Genomic DNA, 19313 nt, shown 5'->3' on the forward strand with positions numbered 1-19313 from the left:
AATAGGATAAGACGTTTTGATGATAAATAAAAAGAAAAGACATGGAGGATTCCAATAAGAAAAATACACCCTTTTAATTTTTATCCAAATAAATTATCTAAATGACTAATTGTATTAAATTAAAATTAGTCATATTAGAAGAGAGCAAGGCGAACAATTTAAGGGAACAAAGAATATAAGAAAAACAAAAAGTTCTTGCAATGGTTGAACAATTCATAGACTGAATCACAGGACTTATGATTCTAAAGCTTATATATGATGTTTTGAGATGATAAATTCACAAAATCAATCAAAATTGCATACCTGTATATTTTTAATACTTCAAAGAAAGACAGGATCAGATACATCCTCTTGTGCTCACTCAACAACCCACTTTTGCTCACCCAACAACCTCTTTCTCACCCAACAATCAGCTACTTCCTCTACAACTGCTTACCCAACAATCAGATACTTCAACTTAACTAGAAGTAGAAGACGGAGTGTTTACTGCCTCCATCGAACCCAGTGGGTCAAGCAATTAAACCTAAGAACCGGTTATCAATCTGATCTGGTTGAAATGATCAAAAAAATTTATCCTCCCAGGTAGGTCTTCAAAACTTTGTATAAATGGAATGCAGCAATCAACTAGTAGGATTCATCAGTTTCGGGCCAGCAATTTGATAGAAGATGGGATAAATGATCAATAATCTAAATCAGTTACAAAATCAGACTTACAGGAGTATCAAAAGCAATCAGGACATGGTATTAAGAAACTCAAAATAGTTATTTTTGCTCGCATATTCTTGTCTCCAAATCCTGTTCCGCTTCATCAATAATCTTAAGTTCTTCCAAATAAGCATTTAGTTTCCTCATCTGTTCTTCTTGGATGCTCAGAGGGGCTTTTTCTTTGTAACCTGCGTTATTCACTTCCTGTGCCAAAAGATCATGCTTCCTGCCAGTATCACCAAAAAGCATACAATGAGTACAAGGAACTAAAATTTATAACTAAGGAAATAAATACAGTTAAAAGTACAAGTAAAGGAACTAAAATTTATAACTAAGGAAATAAATACACTTAAAAAGTGGCTGACTAATAAGACAAATTAAGCGAATTAGATTTACTATGCAAATGGACTAAATTCAAATAATCATCTTTAATAACGGCAGAACAAGAATGTAGCGCTTACAACTGCAAATTTCAAATATTTTCTTTGGTCAATAAAAGAAAACCGGTTTGCAGGATTTGGTTCACTGATTCATCACCATTAAAGGAGTTGAAATTGTTAAATATCTCTTGGCATCAATGAGATAAAATGTCCGGGCACTGGAGAGCTAAAAGCGGTGCATGGTTACTGGAGATCAACAGTGAAGGTTCAAGGTTCTAAATGGTCGCTGAGGCAGCCACCTAGATGGGAGACGGACATCAACCGCACCACTTGAATTAAAGGCAGTATTTTAAGCGGTCAAAAGTCTACGTAAGCGGCTGTCGCTGCCATCGTCATTAAGTTGATATCTCACCATTTCGCCGGACTGGCACTACACAAGTACGACGTCAGCACGCCACAATGAGTCCGGGAGCATCTCCTGGGCCCGACGACTAATTTGGACCCCTCACACGAGCCCGAACGCGTCGCCCAAGCCAAGCGACAGGCCCGAATGCATCGCCCGAGCCCGGACGCATCGCCCGAGCCCGGCGACAGGCCCGGATGCATTGCCCCGAACCCTACATCCAGACACATCGCTCGGGTCCAGCAACACGTCCAAAATCGAAATAGAAAGAAAGTTAGGTTTTTCTTTTTTAACCGATTAATAATTTTAATCAACTCCTAACTATAATTGAGATAATTTAAATAGACTTAATTAAAACATAATTAAATATTTAGATTAATTTTTTTTTAATTAATGTATTTAAGCCTACTAAAATTATTATATATATATATATATATATATATATATATATATATATATATATATATAGGTTTGTTACCGTACACACCCGTTCGGTGCACACTCCTATATATATATATATATATAGAGAGAGAGAGAGAGAGAGAGGTTTGTTACCCTATACACTCGTTCGGTGCACACTCCTGGATGACCCTCACAACTCTAGGCGTCCAGATGCACCCTCGACGCCCAGATTCACTTTTGAGAATCAGGGCGCCCGGGGTGCATCAAGACATTCGGAGTTGTCAGGTCGCCCAGGGGCGTACACCCAACAAGTGCGCAAGGTAACAAAATATTATATATATATATATCTATATATAGAAATGTTCTCCTGCGGTGCATTTCTTGCGGTTTGGTGCGGTTGGTCGGTGATCGGCGTTTGACGCTGGCGGAACACCCCTCGGTCGGATCACAACCGGATTCCGGCCGAATCGCGGCCGGATTCCGGCCAGATGGCTGCCGGAATCAGGTCGTCTGCGCCGCGACGCTAGCAGACGCAACGCTGCCGATTCTGACCGCGATCCGGCCAGAATTCAGTCGCGATCTGGCCGAAATCCGGTCGCGACCGGATTCCGGCCGGATCGCGGCCAGAATCGGCAGCGTTGCGGCTGCTAGCGTCGCGGCAGATTTGGCCATGAAACGGCCGGATTCCGGCAGCTATCTGGCCGGAATCCGGCCGCGATTCGGCCGGAATCCGGTTGTGATCCGGCCGAGGGGTGTTCCGCCAGCGTCAAACGCCGATCACCGGCAAACGCCGGGAGAAGCGGAGGTTCCCTGATCGGTCCAGAGACCAATCAGGAGGTTCCCTGATCGGTCACCAGATCGATCAGGAAGGCAACCACACCAAACCGCAAGAAATGCACCGCAGGAGAACATTTATATATATATATATATATATAGTCAAAAAAATTCAACTGTATAAGCGGCAGAGGCAGTCAGTCTCACCACTGCCTACCGCCATTTACAACTCCAAAGATAAATAAATAACAGGAGAGACATTAAAAAAAATGCAGTGAAAATTACTTCTGTATCTCTTCTCTTCTTTTTCTCAGCTTTTCACGTTCAGCTTCTGCATCAAGTGTTCCTTGGAGTTGGAGATATACAGACAGTGATTCATTGACAACATCAACTGCACATCCAGCTGGAGCCATGTCATTCTCAGTTAGGACCTGCAGAAATCGACAACATAGATTAATATTTCAACAAGAGATCACAAACATTTTGTTGAGTTAATGCATAATCAGAAAGAGAATAGCGGCGGTGGAATTAACATGGTGAAGCCAAAACTAAATGAAATGAGCAAAGGTGCAACAAAAGGAACCAAATAGTACAAAAGAGAAGGATCAATCTACTAAAAACTACAAGTTTCAAATGCCATGCATCTTGGGGCTAATACAAGATTCAAATGAAGAATTTTAGCTGATTGAAGGGAACCACAGCATAGACCATAAATCAAATAACTCGAGTGACATGGAAAATAGGTAGCACAAATCTGAAAGAGAGGTAATAAAACATTATCCGCGTAATTAATATCATTAGGTTGGAAACTCAAAAGGAAAAATTAGGAACAAAAGAAGACATTATATTTTCTGAACTTCTATTGCATAATAAAACAAATAAGATATGTCACCAAATGTCAACTAGCTTGATATAGACAACAGATTAACCTTCAAAGAAGAGACTGTGGCAAGTGTTAGTATCTCAAACTCATAGGTCCTCATGGTGTTGGCAATATCATGTTGCCGACAAATTGCAAAAGCCGGATATCTGAAATGAGGATATAAACAGATATCAATAAAATTTCCCATCCATCAAGAAGCAAACTAAAATTATCATGCACATTTAGTAAGATACTTGTCAACCAGCATGACATTGTCATTTCAACCATTCTAGATAGGCATCATTTCATAAATGTAATCAACACAGCATGAACAGACAGACTGGATTTCATAGAATAGCTAGAACAATATAATTCTGGAATTTAAATTTCATCCCCTTAAGAAACTGACTACCAAATTGGTTAGTGAACATTTTGCAGCTTGTTTACATTTTCATAGAGAGGAATGAAAGAATTTTGTTCTAAGGGATATGTTAACTACAATGTTTGCTCCTGAAATTTGGATAGACTAGTGGGCAATGGAAACAAAAGACAGTCAATTAACCTGAAGAATATATATATATATGACGTACTGATAATGCTGGTCTGAAACCATATTATTATAAATAGCAAGCATTTAAATCCATGACTAACAAGAAAACTTGTTTTGATAGATTCTGTTTAAAAAACCTTTCACTTCTGTCACTTTGTGGACGCAAGGATCGAAGCTTCCTCACGGTAGCATTGACGATCTCCATATCATTCTCGATTTTCTCATTTGACCAAGCCTACAGAAAAGTGGAGGATTAAAATCTTAAAATTTGACAACAAATTCAAGGTAAGACAATGCTTACTTCTATAACTGAAGGGTAATCTGAAATCATAATAGATTCCTTCCTGCAGCTCCCTTCTATTTGAGGAAGACGCTGCCATAATTCTTCAGTAACAAATGGCATCAAGGGATGTAGCAAACGTAAGCCAGTATCTAGACAGATCCACAATGTATGCCTAGCATCTGCTCTAGCAGACTCAAACTTTGAATCGATGAAGTAGGGTTTGATAGCTTCAATGAATACATCACAGAGCTGAAATTGCCACCATGCATATACTGCTGTAGTTGCATCTGAGAATTTGTACAATTCAAAGGATGATATAGTTTTGGCTATAGCATTGTTTAGGACAGAAAGTATCCACTGACAAACAGGTGGCATGAATTTCACATCAAGCTTCTCTGGTGGAGCATAATCATCTCCAAGTTTCATCATCGCAAAACGTATAGCATTCCACAACTTATTACACCATTGTCGATAGCCAATAACTCTCAAGACATCCAGATTTATCTTGTCCGACTGACAGGAAAAAACCATGTTAATTCCACAAGACAAGCTTTGAAATGTCAACTAAATATGAGAAGAAGATGACCTGAGCTGTATAAGAAACAAGAGCAAAGCGAAGAGCATCAGCACCACATTCAGGAATACCATTGGGAAAATCTTTAGCCTGGTCCAACTTTGCCTTTTCCAGTTCACTTCGATCCAAATTACTAGCTTCCAACCTTTTGTGCAAGCCTTCCAGTGAAACTCCATTTGTTACCTCTAGCGGATCAATAACATTGCCTTTCGACTTTGACATTTTCTGGCCATGTGCATCTCTTATCATAGGGTGCAAATATACCTGAAGATAATAAAAAGTACAAGTGCCCAAGTAAAGTAGCCAATTTCATGTGCTAAATAGAAGCATTTCCTAACAAGCAATATCTAGTATGGAAAAAGTGTGGCAATTGAAAAGCAAACTAAATTGTCAATGGAAAAAAATATTGTGTGCTACAAAGATAGCACATTTGGTGAACAGCTAGGAGGGCAACAATACAATATATGATTGTAATGTACATCAATATCCATTGGACAACTGTGTTGTTTGACAACTTATGAATAAGAAAAGTAGCATTGAGGCAATTAGGAAAATATTTATAGGTATATCTTGGCAAAGCAAAAGGAAATACAGTAAATTGTTGCAACAACCTAAGACAATACTTCTAATGTTAATATATCAAGGGATACAATCACATCAAGTACAAATAGGTCAAACTATGGTAGACACTATGAGGTATAGAGGTTGAAGCTGCAAAATATTCCTTGAGTGATGACGTTATCATGTTGTTTCACCACATTATTTCTGCTTCCGCTCAGCTGGCATAAAAAACATAACCTTGAGAATTCTTTATTACACAATACAATAATTTTGCAGGATTTAGACTCTGAGCCAATGCCTCAAGGCTCAACACTGCAGCAAGGAACACCAGTGCCATACCAGTTGTAAGCACAGAAAGCATGCCAGAGAAGAAAATATACCACCACAGAAAACAAAGGGCAATGACTTCATTATTTTCCCTTTCTCTTTCTTCCTCTTTCAATCATCTCTCTCTTTAAATGCACGGCACTATTTCTTTTCTCGTCTCCCTATCTCTTTTTAAACAGCACAGAACTGCTCAGTTTTTTCTTTCATTTTGGTCAATAATGCCTTTATAATAAATAAAGAGAAATCCCATTCGAACATAGGTGACCAACTTAAAGAGAAATCCCATTCGAACATAGGTGACCAACTTAAAGAGAAATCCCATTCGAACATAGGTGACCGTAACTTTTTAATGAAGGTTTAGGTGACCAACTTAACTTAGGTAATTTAATTAGGTCAAATGAGCATAGAAATTTTAATTTTTATCGTAGAATTCAAACATCAGAAATAAAACAAACTTTAAATGAGATGCACAATGGAAAAACCGTTGGACCAGATGATATTCCGATAGAGGTATGGAAGTGCTTAGGGAAACAAGGTATTGAATGGCTTACAAAATTATTTAACATGATATTGAAAACGAAAAGAATACCTGATCAATGGAGGATAAGTACTCTAATTCCCTTATATAAGAACAAGGGAGACATACAAAATTTTGCAAACTATAGGGGTATTAAACTAATGAGTCATACTATGAAACTTTGAGAAAAAGTAATAGAAAAAAGATTAAGGAGACCACAGTGACAGAAAATCAATTTGGGTTCATGTCTGGAAGGTCGACAATAGAAGCTATACATCTCCTTAGACAATTCATTGAAAAATATCGAGAGCAAAAACAAGATCTACACATGGTATTCATTGACTTAGAAAAAACTTATGATAGAGTCCCAAGAAAAATTATATGGAGAATTTTAGAAAAGAGAGGTGTTAGCGTAACATATATTGAACTAATTAAGGATATGTATGAGGATGTAACGACCAGAGTAAAGACTATAGGGGGAGTAACTGAAAAGGGTTACATCAAGGATCAGCCCTAAGTCCCTATCTTTTTATACTAATTATGGACGAACTCACTGCGCACATTCAAGATACAGTACCGTGGTGCATGTTGTTTGCAGATAATATTATTTTGGTAGATGAGACACGTGAAGGAGTAAATGCTAAGCTAGAATCTTGGAGGGAAACACTAGAAGAGAAAAGTTTTAAGCTTAGTATATTAAAGACAGAATATATGGAATTTAAGTTTAGCAATATTAGAAATAATGAAACAATTGTTAAGATAGGAGAGGACGAATTGCCCGGAACCGAGAGATTTAAATATTTAGGATCATTTTTACAAAATGATGGAGGGATTGAGAGAGACGTCTTATATAGAATACAAGCTGGATGGGTGAAATGGAGGGGAGCGTCGAGTGTTTTATGTGACCGTAAAGTACCGCTGTTAGACCTGCTATGTTATATGGAGCTGAATGTTGGGCTATGACTCGAGCACATGAGCATAAGATGAGAGTTGCAGAGATGAGGATGTTAAGGTGGATGTGTGGACATACGAAGATGGACAAAATAAGGAATGAGAGCATTAGAGAGAAAGTCGGAGTTGCATCTAGTGAGGACAAACTCCGAGAGACACGTTTAAGATGGTACGGACATGTACTTAGACGACCAATAAATGCTCCAGTAAGGCGATGTGAAACTATGATAAACATGTATATCAAACGAGGAAAAGGAAGACCAAAAAAGACTTGGTTAGCAACAATAAAATAAGATAAAATTTATTTAAATCTAGATGATGATATAATAGGAGATAGAGCTCAATGGCATAAAAGGATTCATACAGCCGACCCCACCTAGTGGGAAAAGGCTTGGTTGTTGTTGTTGTTGTATACAAAACTGATCACTTTCTGAGCACTTTTTTGATCAACTACCATAAAGTCAAATCTGCAACCCAAAACAGACCCAAATCCCAACTTTGTTCCTTGTTATTATCTAAATTATTCAAACCCTCAAATTTTGCAGGCAGGAGAGTTCATAATATCTTTGACTGAAGTTACATAAATGCTACTCTTTGAACTGCAAAAATCATATGAAGTTGCTATATAATCCTAGTAATTCCTGTTATGAATGTTTACATACCTTTCTGAAGGGCACATCACCACCAAGTTGCATCCCCAGCATAACCATCCGTGCAACCCAGAAGAAAAGGATATCATGTCCAGTTTCAAGCACAGTAGTAGGATAAAATGCCTTAAAATCAGGTGTAACGTCTGGCCAGCCAAGAACAGACAATGGAAAAAGACCAGATGAAAACCATGTATCCAGCACGTCTGGATCTTGTGCAATCTCAAATTTCTTCCCTGAGAAAATCTTTTTTGCCTCAATGATTGCCTCCTGCTCATTTCTTCCAACCACCCAATGATCATTGTAAGAACCCACATCTTTAAGTTGATCATCTTCAATTGTCACATACCAGGCAGGGATGCGATGTCCCCACCAAAGTTGCCTCGAAATGCACCAGTCACGTATATTCTCAAGCCATCTGCATTTATAAACAAACAAGATTAACGACCAAAATAGATGACCTATTAGAAAAATACATGTAAACTCTCAGCTTCAGTCAGCTACAAATCTGAATTTACCTTTTCCATTCTTGTTCATACTGATGTGGAATAATCTCAATCTTCTTATCGTCACTCATGACAGCATCAAGAGCTAGTTTTGCCATGCTTTTGCAATCAACAAACCACTGAGGTTTTATCATGGGTTCCACCACATCATTACTTCTAGAACAAATGCCAAGTTTCATTTCATTTTTCTGAGCTCCTCGGTATAAACCCTGTTCAAAGGAAGAAATACAATAAAATTGGTGAAATCACAAAATTAAATGAAAATAAATGCAAATAAAGTAGATGCACGTATACCTTCGCCTTCAATGCTTCTACAACAGCTACACGGGCTGCAAATCTAGGCAGCCCTTCAAAGTCGGCACCGCCATTGCTATTAATCTTCCCTTCATCAGTAAAAATATTAACGAAAGCAAGATTATGACGTTTTCCAACTTCAAAGTCATTTGGATCATGTGCAGGAGTGATCTGCAATATGATTTCAGGAAGATAAGTATTTTAACACAGTAAAAGGCAGATGTAGTGATTGATTATAAAACTGTTTGTGGAGATACAAGCTTACCTTGACAGCCCCAGTTCCAAATTCAGGATCAACCAGGATATCATCACATATTATTGGTAGCTTCCGCTCATTGAAAGGATGCACGGCACACTTTCCATGTAGATGAGCATACCGTTTATCCTTAGAATGAACAGCAATTGCAGTATCACCAAGCATTGTTTCCACTCTTGTGGTAGCTACTACAATCTCACCCATGCCTCCCTCAAGTGCATAAGCAAAGGAAGTCAAGACACCAAACTGAACTTCATGCTCATAACCAGGGACCTTTCGATAGGTCTCTTCTGTAATTTCCTCATGATCAACCTAAAATTAGTAGACAAATAAAGAGTATCAAAGCTAATAGAACATTTAATGCAATTTTAAATAAAATTTCACCCATACCTCAATATCAGATATTGCAGTTCGTAACGTGCAGTCCCAATTGACAAGACGATGATCCCTGAAATAGGACCATACATCAATGTGAAAAGTTTCCAGAAAACAAAAACTGAGAGTAATAAGATTGAACATTGCAACCACTATTTTGAAATCCAACTTGATAGGCTGTTTATGTGACCACATAGGCTTATGCAATAAGAAATCGCATTCCATCAGTTTATAGCTGCAAAGAGATTATGGAAGCTAAACAAATCTCTAACTTCTTAAAGTCCAACACAGACAGTTATAAGAATCCTGTTATTAGCAATTCAAATTGAATGATTTGCTTCAATCAGGACCCCAATGATACCACCCATATGGACGAATTGTGGGTTAAGAATTGGTGATTTGATACAAATAAACCTGATTCCATATGAATACACCCAATTCCACAAACGAATTGATTCGCAGATCACTATGGAAAATACCAGATTTATAACTGTCGAGAAAAACAATCACAATACTTTAAGGATAAAAAAATTTATTGTTCATAGCCTTCTCTTTTATGCTACATCGCCTTTTTCAACTCTTCATGTAATCAAATGTTTCTTCTTTAAAGGTGCTTCTTACTCAACCCTCGTCCTTCAGTCCTCTTCAATCAGTGGACATCAATCAAGCCACATCCTCAGCATTTGACATCGACCAGAGAATGACAGCAACCAGAAGACATCAAAGAAGCTACTGCTTCGATGGCTTCATCAATCTTCAATGAGAGGATAGGAATGGAAATGGGTATCTAATAATTGAGAACTTCACCCACTTAAGTCAAGTTTGCGAACCTAATTATGCTGTGAAATTGCCATGTAGCCTTTGTAGGCATCATGCCATGCCCATAGCCGGTCACCTACTTGGAACTTGACATAGAATCCTAGACCCAGTTTTGGTTTAGCAAATTTGCTAATTGGTAGTTGGAGTCTGAAGAAGTGGCAATCAATCCTTATATGCTTTGTTTTCTCTTGGAAGAGAGATCAAAAGTCATGTCCGTAGCAGTTTAATTGTCCCAATCAAGCTGACTCTAGAGGAGCATTTCCCTAGTTAGTAAGTTATTTGATTCAGCTAAACTTAAATGTTGCTACGGTTATAAACCTATATTTTATCTTTGTACTGGGCATCTAGACCTGCCTATAATTGCTCTTCTAAACAATCAGTTCTCCGAGAAGAGCTACTGATGTGAATCATCTACCTATAGGAGAACTTACTCAATTCGTATTGATACGGTGATGAAGAGGACCCCACCAAAGATGGGTCAAAGCATGGAAGAGCAGCTGACGTAGATGTCAAAGAAAAAACAGTCAAAAGCCCAGGTCCACAGACATATGAAGTTGGCTGAACGGGCCTCCAATGCCGATCGGACGTAACTGTCTAGACGGCTATCCTCTGAAAACTTGAGACTGAGATTAAGAGTCAAATAGTAAATCTCCAGGACCACCGTCCCTGCCGATCGGACGGCATGTCCGGTCAGACAAAAGGCAGCTCTCCGACAACAGGAAAGCTGAGTGAAGGAAAATAGCTTTATTCAATGCGACCAAGCTGGGACATCCTCCGATCGGCCTATAGTGGGACCCACCTACATATCTCATCTTACCCTTTTAGAAGTTTGTGCCACTGATAACAAAGCATGTCCAGCGAGCAAATCGTACTTTAGAAGCTTCCAACCTATCACATTATAGATTTGTGTGCTCGCTTAAGAAAAGGTATCAGAGACACTTTTTGACTTGGTTTTTCTTAGGACGTTTTGGAAAGAGTGCATATGCTTTGAGATACATGCACAAACACTACAGTGACATTATAAAAGGGGATTTCCATCCACAGGCGAAAGTATGCGATATCTTGTTACTCTACACGCTTTGGCTACTGTTTATATTCTTCTCCACTAAGTCGAGGACTGACTTGAGCGTCGGAAGGTCAACGCCGGGAACCCCTTCCCGGCTTGGCACTAACGCTCTTGGTTTTGTAGGGCAGTGAGGAGTCTCCATCAAGTCAATTGCAAAGCCACATTCCCAGCCTACCGTCTTCTCCGCTTTCAAACAGGATCATATTTGACGTCGTCTGTGGGAATCTTCACTTATAGCCGAAACATGAAAATGGAAGACGTTGGATGACTCACCACCGCGACGCTAACCCAAGAAGATTTAGAGATGCTGTAAGTGCCAGGGCTGCAAAGATGGTGCAACAACAACAAGTGACAGCAGCCGACTGCTGAGCACCGAACGACCCAGCCACGTCGGTGACAGGCCAACGAGCTAACCTAAGAGCTTGAGCGGAAGACCCCGTCGACCGCAAGACGAACAACAGGCCGACTGGCACCTTCTAGGAAGCACCGAACCCGCCAATCCTATATCACCAGGCATTATTCTGCACGCCTCAGAAGAGCAAGGCGGAGCTGAAAGAACACAAGGATCCTCTTCTGAGAATGCATCGTCCAAGATAAGCACAAAGGCAAAACACCCCGACTCGATGACTCTCCCAAGCGAATCAATAGGCAGTTCTCCCAAGAAATCTTCAATGATCAGCTGCCACCTCACTATAGGCCTCTGACGATCGGGGTCAACTGACCCCGAAGACCAACTAATAAAGTTCGACAACATGGTCACTCTCCACCAGTACACCAACGGAGTCAAGTGTCAAGTATTCCTTACCACGCTCTCCAGATTGGCACAGAGATAGTTCAAACGCTTGCCAATCGATCCATCTACAGCTTCAAAGACTTCCGAACGACTTTCCTATAGCACAAGGGCCCAAGGAAGCATTGTGGGCCTACAATAAGAGATTCAACTAAGTAGTCATGGACGTCCCATCGACCACCCCGGATAACTTGATAAGTTCTTTTTCGCATGGACTTACAGATGGCGACTTCTTTCGCTCACCAATTCGGAAGCCCCCGAGAGACTTTGACCATCTGCACGGGCGAGACTAAGTACATCAACATTAAGGAGGCTCAGTCAGCTCGGAAGAAAAAAGTGATTCCTGAGCCGCCAGTCGCCCCGGAGCGCCGAGCGGCCCACACCCACCAGCCACCAAAGGGGCTCCGAACGGGGACAGCTCAACAACATCAGGAGCCCCGAGCCCATGCAATCCAACATGTGGAGGCAGAGCAGACAAAATTTATCGAGCCCTGACAGTGGACTCCGCTCTTCTGCTCTTATCATCGCTCAATGATGTCAGGCAGGATAGCGATTATCCTACGGGCTGATGCAAAACGGAAAATTAAGGAGAAGACAAGAAGAGGAACCTTCAAGAAGGAAACCTTTTATTAAAACTTGAGGGGTTAATCTCTCAACATCTAAATATGACTCTTATGTAGACCACAACCTAAGACTCAAATAAGAAAAGAAATTACAATAATTACAATTAACAGATCTTAATTCCAATTTTGTAAAGAAAGGAAATAGATTTTTACCCGAAAAGGAAAGTAATTAACATAATGATCTTAACTCAAATCAAGACGCAGATCAAAACAAATCTTTTCTAAAAAATACCAAAAATATGAAAATTACCCTAAATACCAAAAAAAACTGAAAAATAGCAAAAAGGCCTTAAAAGGTTTAAACGTCGAAATTTGGAGCTGAAAATTGGCAGTTACGGTTAACAAATGTAGGTTTTCAAATTCGGCACACGTGACCACAGACAGAGCCTAATTCCGAGTCCCGATTCAAAAGTTATGTCCGTTTGAAGTTTGAAGACTCATATTAGACTTCAACACGGATTAGACCTGCATCAGTCTCCCCGGCTTGAAAAGAACTCACCCTCAAGTTTAGATTAACTTCATTAGCAATCGTCGAATAAGGAGTTAGGTCCTTCACATTGAAGACATCAGAAGTCTTTAGATGACTAAGAAGGTGCAACCTGTAAACATTGTCATTAATCATCTACAGTATCTCGTATAGTCTGATTTTTCGATCTTTTAGCTTATCATATTCTCCAACAGAGAAACGATCATGAGTCAATACAACCCAGACAAAATCTTCAATCTCAAAAAGCACCTGTCGACGATGACGATCGACCCGAGCCTCATGCTTAGTATTAGCTTTCTATAATTGCCAATTTCACTTGCTCATGAATACCTCGAAGATGCTCTGTCATCTCATCTGCTTTAGGACAAATTTACCCTACACATGGAACAAGGGCTAAGTCTAAAACTCCTGATGGATTCCGGCCATAGACAATCTCAAAAGGACTCAATCTCGTGGCCTTATTTTTCAATCTGTTGTAGGCAAACTCTACATGAGGTAACGCCAAGTCCCACTATTTTGGATTAGTTCCTGAAAGGCGTCTCAGAAGATTACCCAGACTCCGGTTCGCCACCTCAATTTGACCATCCGTCTGATGGTGGTAAGCACTGCTAAAGTTGCTAGTTTAATTGTGTCCCCAATTTCCCCTATAAGCTTTTCCAGAAGTGACTAATGAATTTGGTATCTCGATCTAAAGTCATGGGCTGAGGAACACCATGTAAACGCACGATCTCCTTGAAGTAAAGATGGGCAATCCAACTAGCATTCATAGTCTTCCTGCAAGCTACGAAATGCGTCATCTTTGAGAATCTATCAACAACAACAAGAATTGAGTCTGACGTTTGTTGGGTGCGGGGTAATCCTAATACGAAATCCATGCTGGCATCGTGCCAAGGAGCTTCAAGAATGGGTAGGGGAGTGTATAAGCCTGCATTGGTTAGAACCCCCTTAGACCACTGACATACAAAATATCGATCAACAAAGTGAGTCACATCGTTGGTCAACTTAGGCAATAGAAATTGACAGAGATGAGGGTCAACGTCTTATCACGTCCAAAGTGCCCCTCATTATGAAGCTCGCTCATAATCTGCTGCCTTAGAGAGCAGTCTGGACTATACAACTGCAACCAACGAAACAGATAACCATTATGCGAAATAAAATCATGCCGATAACCATCATGTACCTCCTGGAATATCCTTCCGAATGATGGATAAACTGCATACATATCTGGAAAAACCTAAAAGTCTGCAACGCTAGTATTCATGGAGGTGAGTAATGAAGAACGCCGACTCAAAGCATCTGCGACACAGTTCAGACTTCCCACTTGGTGATTTAGTGTAAAGGTGAACTCTTGTAAGTAAGTCACCCACTTGGCATGCCGTCTGCTGAGCTTGTGTTGACTACTGATATACTTTAATGTTTCATGATCAGGATGAATTCCTTCTGTACTAGGTAGTGTCGCCAATGCTTCAAGGACTGAACAATAGCATAGAACTCCAAGTCGTATGTAGAATAATTTTTCTTAGACCTAGAGAGCTTCTCGTTGAAGAAAGCAACAGGTTGCCCAGAATCAGATTGACTCAAAACACCCCCGATACCTACGCTGGATGCATTATAGTTGACCTCGAATATTTTGTCAAAATCAAGAACGGCTAGAATGGGTGCTTTGGCCATCCTTTGTTTGAGCAATTAAAAGCTAGTCTCTACTTCTTTATACCACTTAAAATCTCTTCCCTTGAGACACTCCGTGATAGAAGCAATCGGAGTGCTAAAATTTCTAATGAACCGATAGTAGAAAGAAGCTAAACCATGGAAGCTTCTGACATCGTGCAAGGTCCTCGGTTGAGACTACTGCAAGACTGCATTTATCTTGGTTTGATCTGCATATACACCAACAGTAGACACAATAAAGCCGAGGAAAGTTATCGATGTAGTAAAGAAAGAGCACTTCTTGTTTACAAATAAGCACTCCGTTTTTAGCTTTTCAAAGACAGCACGGAGATGATCAAAGTGTGATTGCGATGTCGGACTGTAAACGAGGATGTCGTCAAAGTATATCACCACAAACTTTCCCCTAAAGGGCCGCAAGATCTTATGCATAAACCTCATGAAGGTACTGGACGCATTGGACAGTCCAAAAGGCATGACCATCCACTCATATAGCTCATGCTGCGTCTTGAATGTTGTCTTCCATTCATCACCAGACTTTATTATGATATGGTGGTATCAGCTTTTAAGGTCAATTTTTGAAAAGACCTTAGAGCCGGATAGGTAATCCAACATGTCATCCAAGCGGGGAATTGGAAACCTATACTTCACTATAATCTTGTTAATGGCTCTACTATCGACACACATACGCCACGAGCCATCTTTCTTCGATACTAGTAGGGCAGGAACTGCACAAGGACTTATGCTCTCTCGAATGTGTCCCTTTTCCAGCAACTCCACCACTTGATGCTGCAATTCTTCTGCTTCTTTAGGGCTAAGGCAAAAAGCTGGCCGATTACGCAAACTCAACCCCGAAACAAGGTCAATCTGATGTTGAATATCACACATCGGCGGTAGCCTAGAAGGAAGATCCTCTAGCATCAGCTCATCAAAATCCGCTAGCAACTGCTGTACTTCGGTTAGTAACTTTACGGTCATGGTCAGAGCAATGCTTTGGCATGGTAGGAAAGCATATACAACTCCTTGCTCTACTTCATCTAAAAACCTGGATATAGAAAGCATATTAGTATTTTTAGCTATCGAATCTAGAGTAGTTCCTTCCTGCCGCGATGCGAACACAATTTTTTTCCCATTGACGTTAAGGGTATAGGTATTCTTCCGCCCATCATGAACAGCACTGCGATCATACTGCCATGGTTGCCCCAATAATACATGACATGCATCCATGACCACCACATCACACTAAGCACTATCAAAATATTTCCAATTGAAAAGAAAACGAAGCATCGGTCTACTATTACCACGCTTTCTTTATTCAACCAAGATAACTTGTAGAGTTTAGGATGACGATCTGTCTTCAGTTGTAAGTTGTAATTTCTGAACAGCCTCTGCGAATATTATATTCTCACAACTATCGCTGTCGATAATCATCTTGCAGACTTTATCCGCAATGATACAGGTAGTATGAAAAATATTGATTCTCAACCAATTGTCCCCCGAATCGCCCTTAGGAGTCAGACTCTTGACCAAAGTCTCATGACCATCGCCATAAATCACTTCGTCAGATGCTTTCATACATCGGATCGTCAATTGCTATTATATCTTCTATCACCTCTTCCTCGATTTTACCCTTTGGATCAGTAGAAGAGGACCTGCATTGGTGCACCATATGTCCTTGTTCACCACATTGATAACATCTGACAGGAGTTTCAGAGTGAACCAGTGGTGAACGCGGTGGTGGTCGCTGCAATGGCTGCTATGGTGGATGCTGTTGTAAGGGACGAGAATTTTAAGGGCGAGTTGGTTGATTATTCTGGTCGCCTCTCCCCCCTAGTTTTCTATTTTATTGCTTTTCAGCCACCCGTGCAAGCTAAAAGGCCTCTGACACCGTCGAGAGTGAATGAAGACTAAGGACATCTTGCAAGGCCAAGCGCAGACCCCCTAAGTAGCGTGCCACCTGCTGTTCCTCCATATCGGATAGGTCATTTCAGGCCACCAGCTGGAAAAACTCTTCTATATATTCGTCGACCGTTCTCACGCCCTGTCTTAATGAGCGACTTGAGTTTAAGTGCAGGTAAAGAGAAGGAAGTGTTCCTTCATGTTTTCCTTCATATCTTCCCAGATAATTATTTGAGATTTACCTTATTTGTCCCGAGAGCGCCGTATCTATTCCCACCATGCTAATGCTCGCCCTCTAAGTCTAATGGTAATTAATTTCACTTTCATCCGATCTGAAACTGCCTATAGTCGAAGATCCACTCTACCTCGTTGATCCAGTCAATGAAGTCCTCTGCTCGCAACGAACCAGAAAATTCAGACAAATCCCGAAATCCAAAGTCTCTAGCACGCTCCTCCCGTCCATGACAATCCTGAGGTGAGTCCCGCCAGTGATATGAGTTCTTGAAGGAAGACTCGTATCTACGATCTGAAATCTCACGATCTTCGAGATCCCGCACCGCCATATGCTGGGTTAAATCTACAACTTACCTCCGTAAATTCTCAATCGTCATTATATCCTGGACGCTATGACCACGGTGCTCAGCTTCCTCCGCCGAAGCTTGCATGTTGTTGCGACCGCAACTACGACCACGACGACCCGCCATTGGATCTGATAATGACTTTCACGCGGGTCATCCGAGTTGGTATGTGGCGGGTGTTGCCACAATGAGGTCGCAGGGTCGATCCTCGGGGTAGCTGGAAAATAAATCCCCTATCCCCGTATTACACCCTGTCCGTCACATGCTCGCTCGGATGCTGCGATTTACCTCCCTCGTGATGGCCTTGAGGCGGGTACAGTGGGGGCGCTGGGGGCGAGCGTTTCGCCTTTTTGCCACAATGATAATGACTTTCATGCGTTCTGATACCAACTGATGCTAGGCAAGATAGCGATTATCCTGTGGACTGATGCGAAACGAACAATTAAGGAGAAGACAAAAAGAGAAACTTTCAAGAAGGAAACTTTTGATTAGAACTTGAGGAATTAATCTCTTAACATCTAAACATGACTCTTATATAGACCACAATTAAGACTCAAATAAGGAAAAAAATTATAAATAATTACAATTAACAGATCTTAATTCCAATCTTGTTTACCCAAAAAGAAAAATAATTAGCTTAATGATTTTAACTCAATTCAAGACACGAATCAAGACAAATCCTCTCTAAAAATTACCAGAAATACGAAAATTATCCTAAATAACCAAAAAATAAAAGTTACCAAAAATAGCAAAAAGACCCTAAAAAGGGTTTAAACATCGGAATTTGGGGCTAAAAATTAACGGTTATGGTTACCCCTGTAACAAATGTAGGTTTTCGAATTCGACACACGTGACAACAAACAGTCAAATTCTGAGTTCTGAGTTAAAAGTTATGTCCGTTTGAAGTTTGAAGACTCATATTGGACTTAACACGGGTTGGGCCTACATCACTCGGCAAATCATAACATGAGAGATTGCTACCATCTCAAACCAAAGCCACACCGACCGACTCCCTCCAAGATTCCGTCATCGATCTCCATCTCCTGATCGCCGACATCACTGTCGATTGAGCAAACAACACAAGGAAGGCAGGCCAGCTACTGAACAGCACCAGCCGCAGCCCTAACGAAGAGATTATCAATAGCATGTCGGCCATCGGCCGAGCGATCACGCCCGTCAGCCCGAGAAGAAGAGAATCGCAGCAATGCCGCTCGAGGCAACATTCGACGTAATCATAAGAGGCCCAACCAAAGGTAATTCCAATCGGGCCTGAAAGTCATATACCCGGCGATTGGAAATCCATGCCGTCGGATGCAGCAAAGAGAGCGGAGGCACCAGAGATCAGTTTTGTTCCTCAAGATTTGGAGGGAGTAAAAGTCCCTCATATGACACCCTGATCATCAAGGCGATAATTGTTAACTATAATATTCACCGTACTTTGTAGATACATGCAGCTCAGTGAATATTATATTCAAGAAGGCATTTGATCAACTTCAGATTGATCGGGGCGAGATTCAACCCATGACAACGTCGTTATATGGCTTTACATACAATGAACTGTTGCCAATCGGCCAGGCTCGGCTGACCATATCACTTAGAGAAGAGTAACTCAAGAGGACGAGGACGACAAATTTTATTATAGTGGATGCGCCATCCGCTTACAATGTTATATTGGGTCGACCGGCGATTAACGAGTTCCGAGCGGTCGTCTCCACGTTCTGCCAAAAGATTAAGTTTTCCATGGAAAATATTACTGACTTGGAAAATATTACTGGCTAGATATTTTTAGCCTACCTTGCAAGCAGATGTCGACCAGACAGTGGCAACTTGCCTATTTTGTCAGAAATACCAGAATATACCACACCGACCTACAAAAAAAGTTGAAGGCGTCCATCGTCTCTTGGCCATTTGACTAATGGGGCATGGATATTATCAAGCCTTTTCCCATTATGACCGATCAAAGAAAATTTCTACTCGTAGCTGTGGACTATTTTTCTAAATGGATAGAGGCTGAACTAC

General features: G+C 40.7%; 1 protein-coding gene across 2 annotated transcripts in view; it reads right to left on the bottom strand.

Annotated features, from left to right (window-relative positions):
- Nucleotides 1–655: 655 nt before the first annotated feature.
- Nucleotides 656–19313, bottom strand: part of LOC122028751 (valine--tRNA ligase, mitochondrial 1-like) — a 33690-nt gene continuing 15032 nt past the window's right edge. For both annotated transcript variants that reach the window (XM_042587621.1, XM_042587619.1), the window contains 11 exons: nucleotides 9383–9440; nucleotides 9002–9304; nucleotides 8737–8907; nucleotides 8455–8651; nucleotides 7952–8354; nucleotides 4946–5197; nucleotides 4378–4872; nucleotides 4214–4311; nucleotides 3594–3693; nucleotides 2950–3095; nucleotides 656–931 (listed from right to left, as the gene is read on the bottom strand). In XM_042587621.1, the coding sequence (XP_042443555.1) occupies nucleotides 763–931; nucleotides 2950–3095; nucleotides 3594–3693; nucleotides 4214–4311; nucleotides 4378–4872; nucleotides 4946–5197; nucleotides 7952–8354; nucleotides 8455–8651; nucleotides 8737–8907; nucleotides 9002–9304; nucleotides 9383–9440 (2392 nt within the window). In that variant the 3' untranslated portion in view covers nucleotides 656–762. The remainder of the gene's footprint in view (nucleotides 932–2949; nucleotides 3096–3593; nucleotides 3694–4213; nucleotides 4312–4377; nucleotides 4873–4945; nucleotides 5198–7951; nucleotides 8355–8454; nucleotides 8652–8736; nucleotides 8908–9001; nucleotides 9305–9382; nucleotides 9441–19313) is intronic.

Source organism: Zingiber officinale, chromosome 10B (assembly GCF_018446385.1).
Source record: "Zingiber officinale cultivar Zhangliang chromosome 10B, Zo_v1.1, whole genome shotgun sequence".
NCBI lineage: Eukaryota > Viridiplantae > Streptophyta > Magnoliopsida > Zingiberales > Zingiberaceae > Zingiber > Zingiber officinale.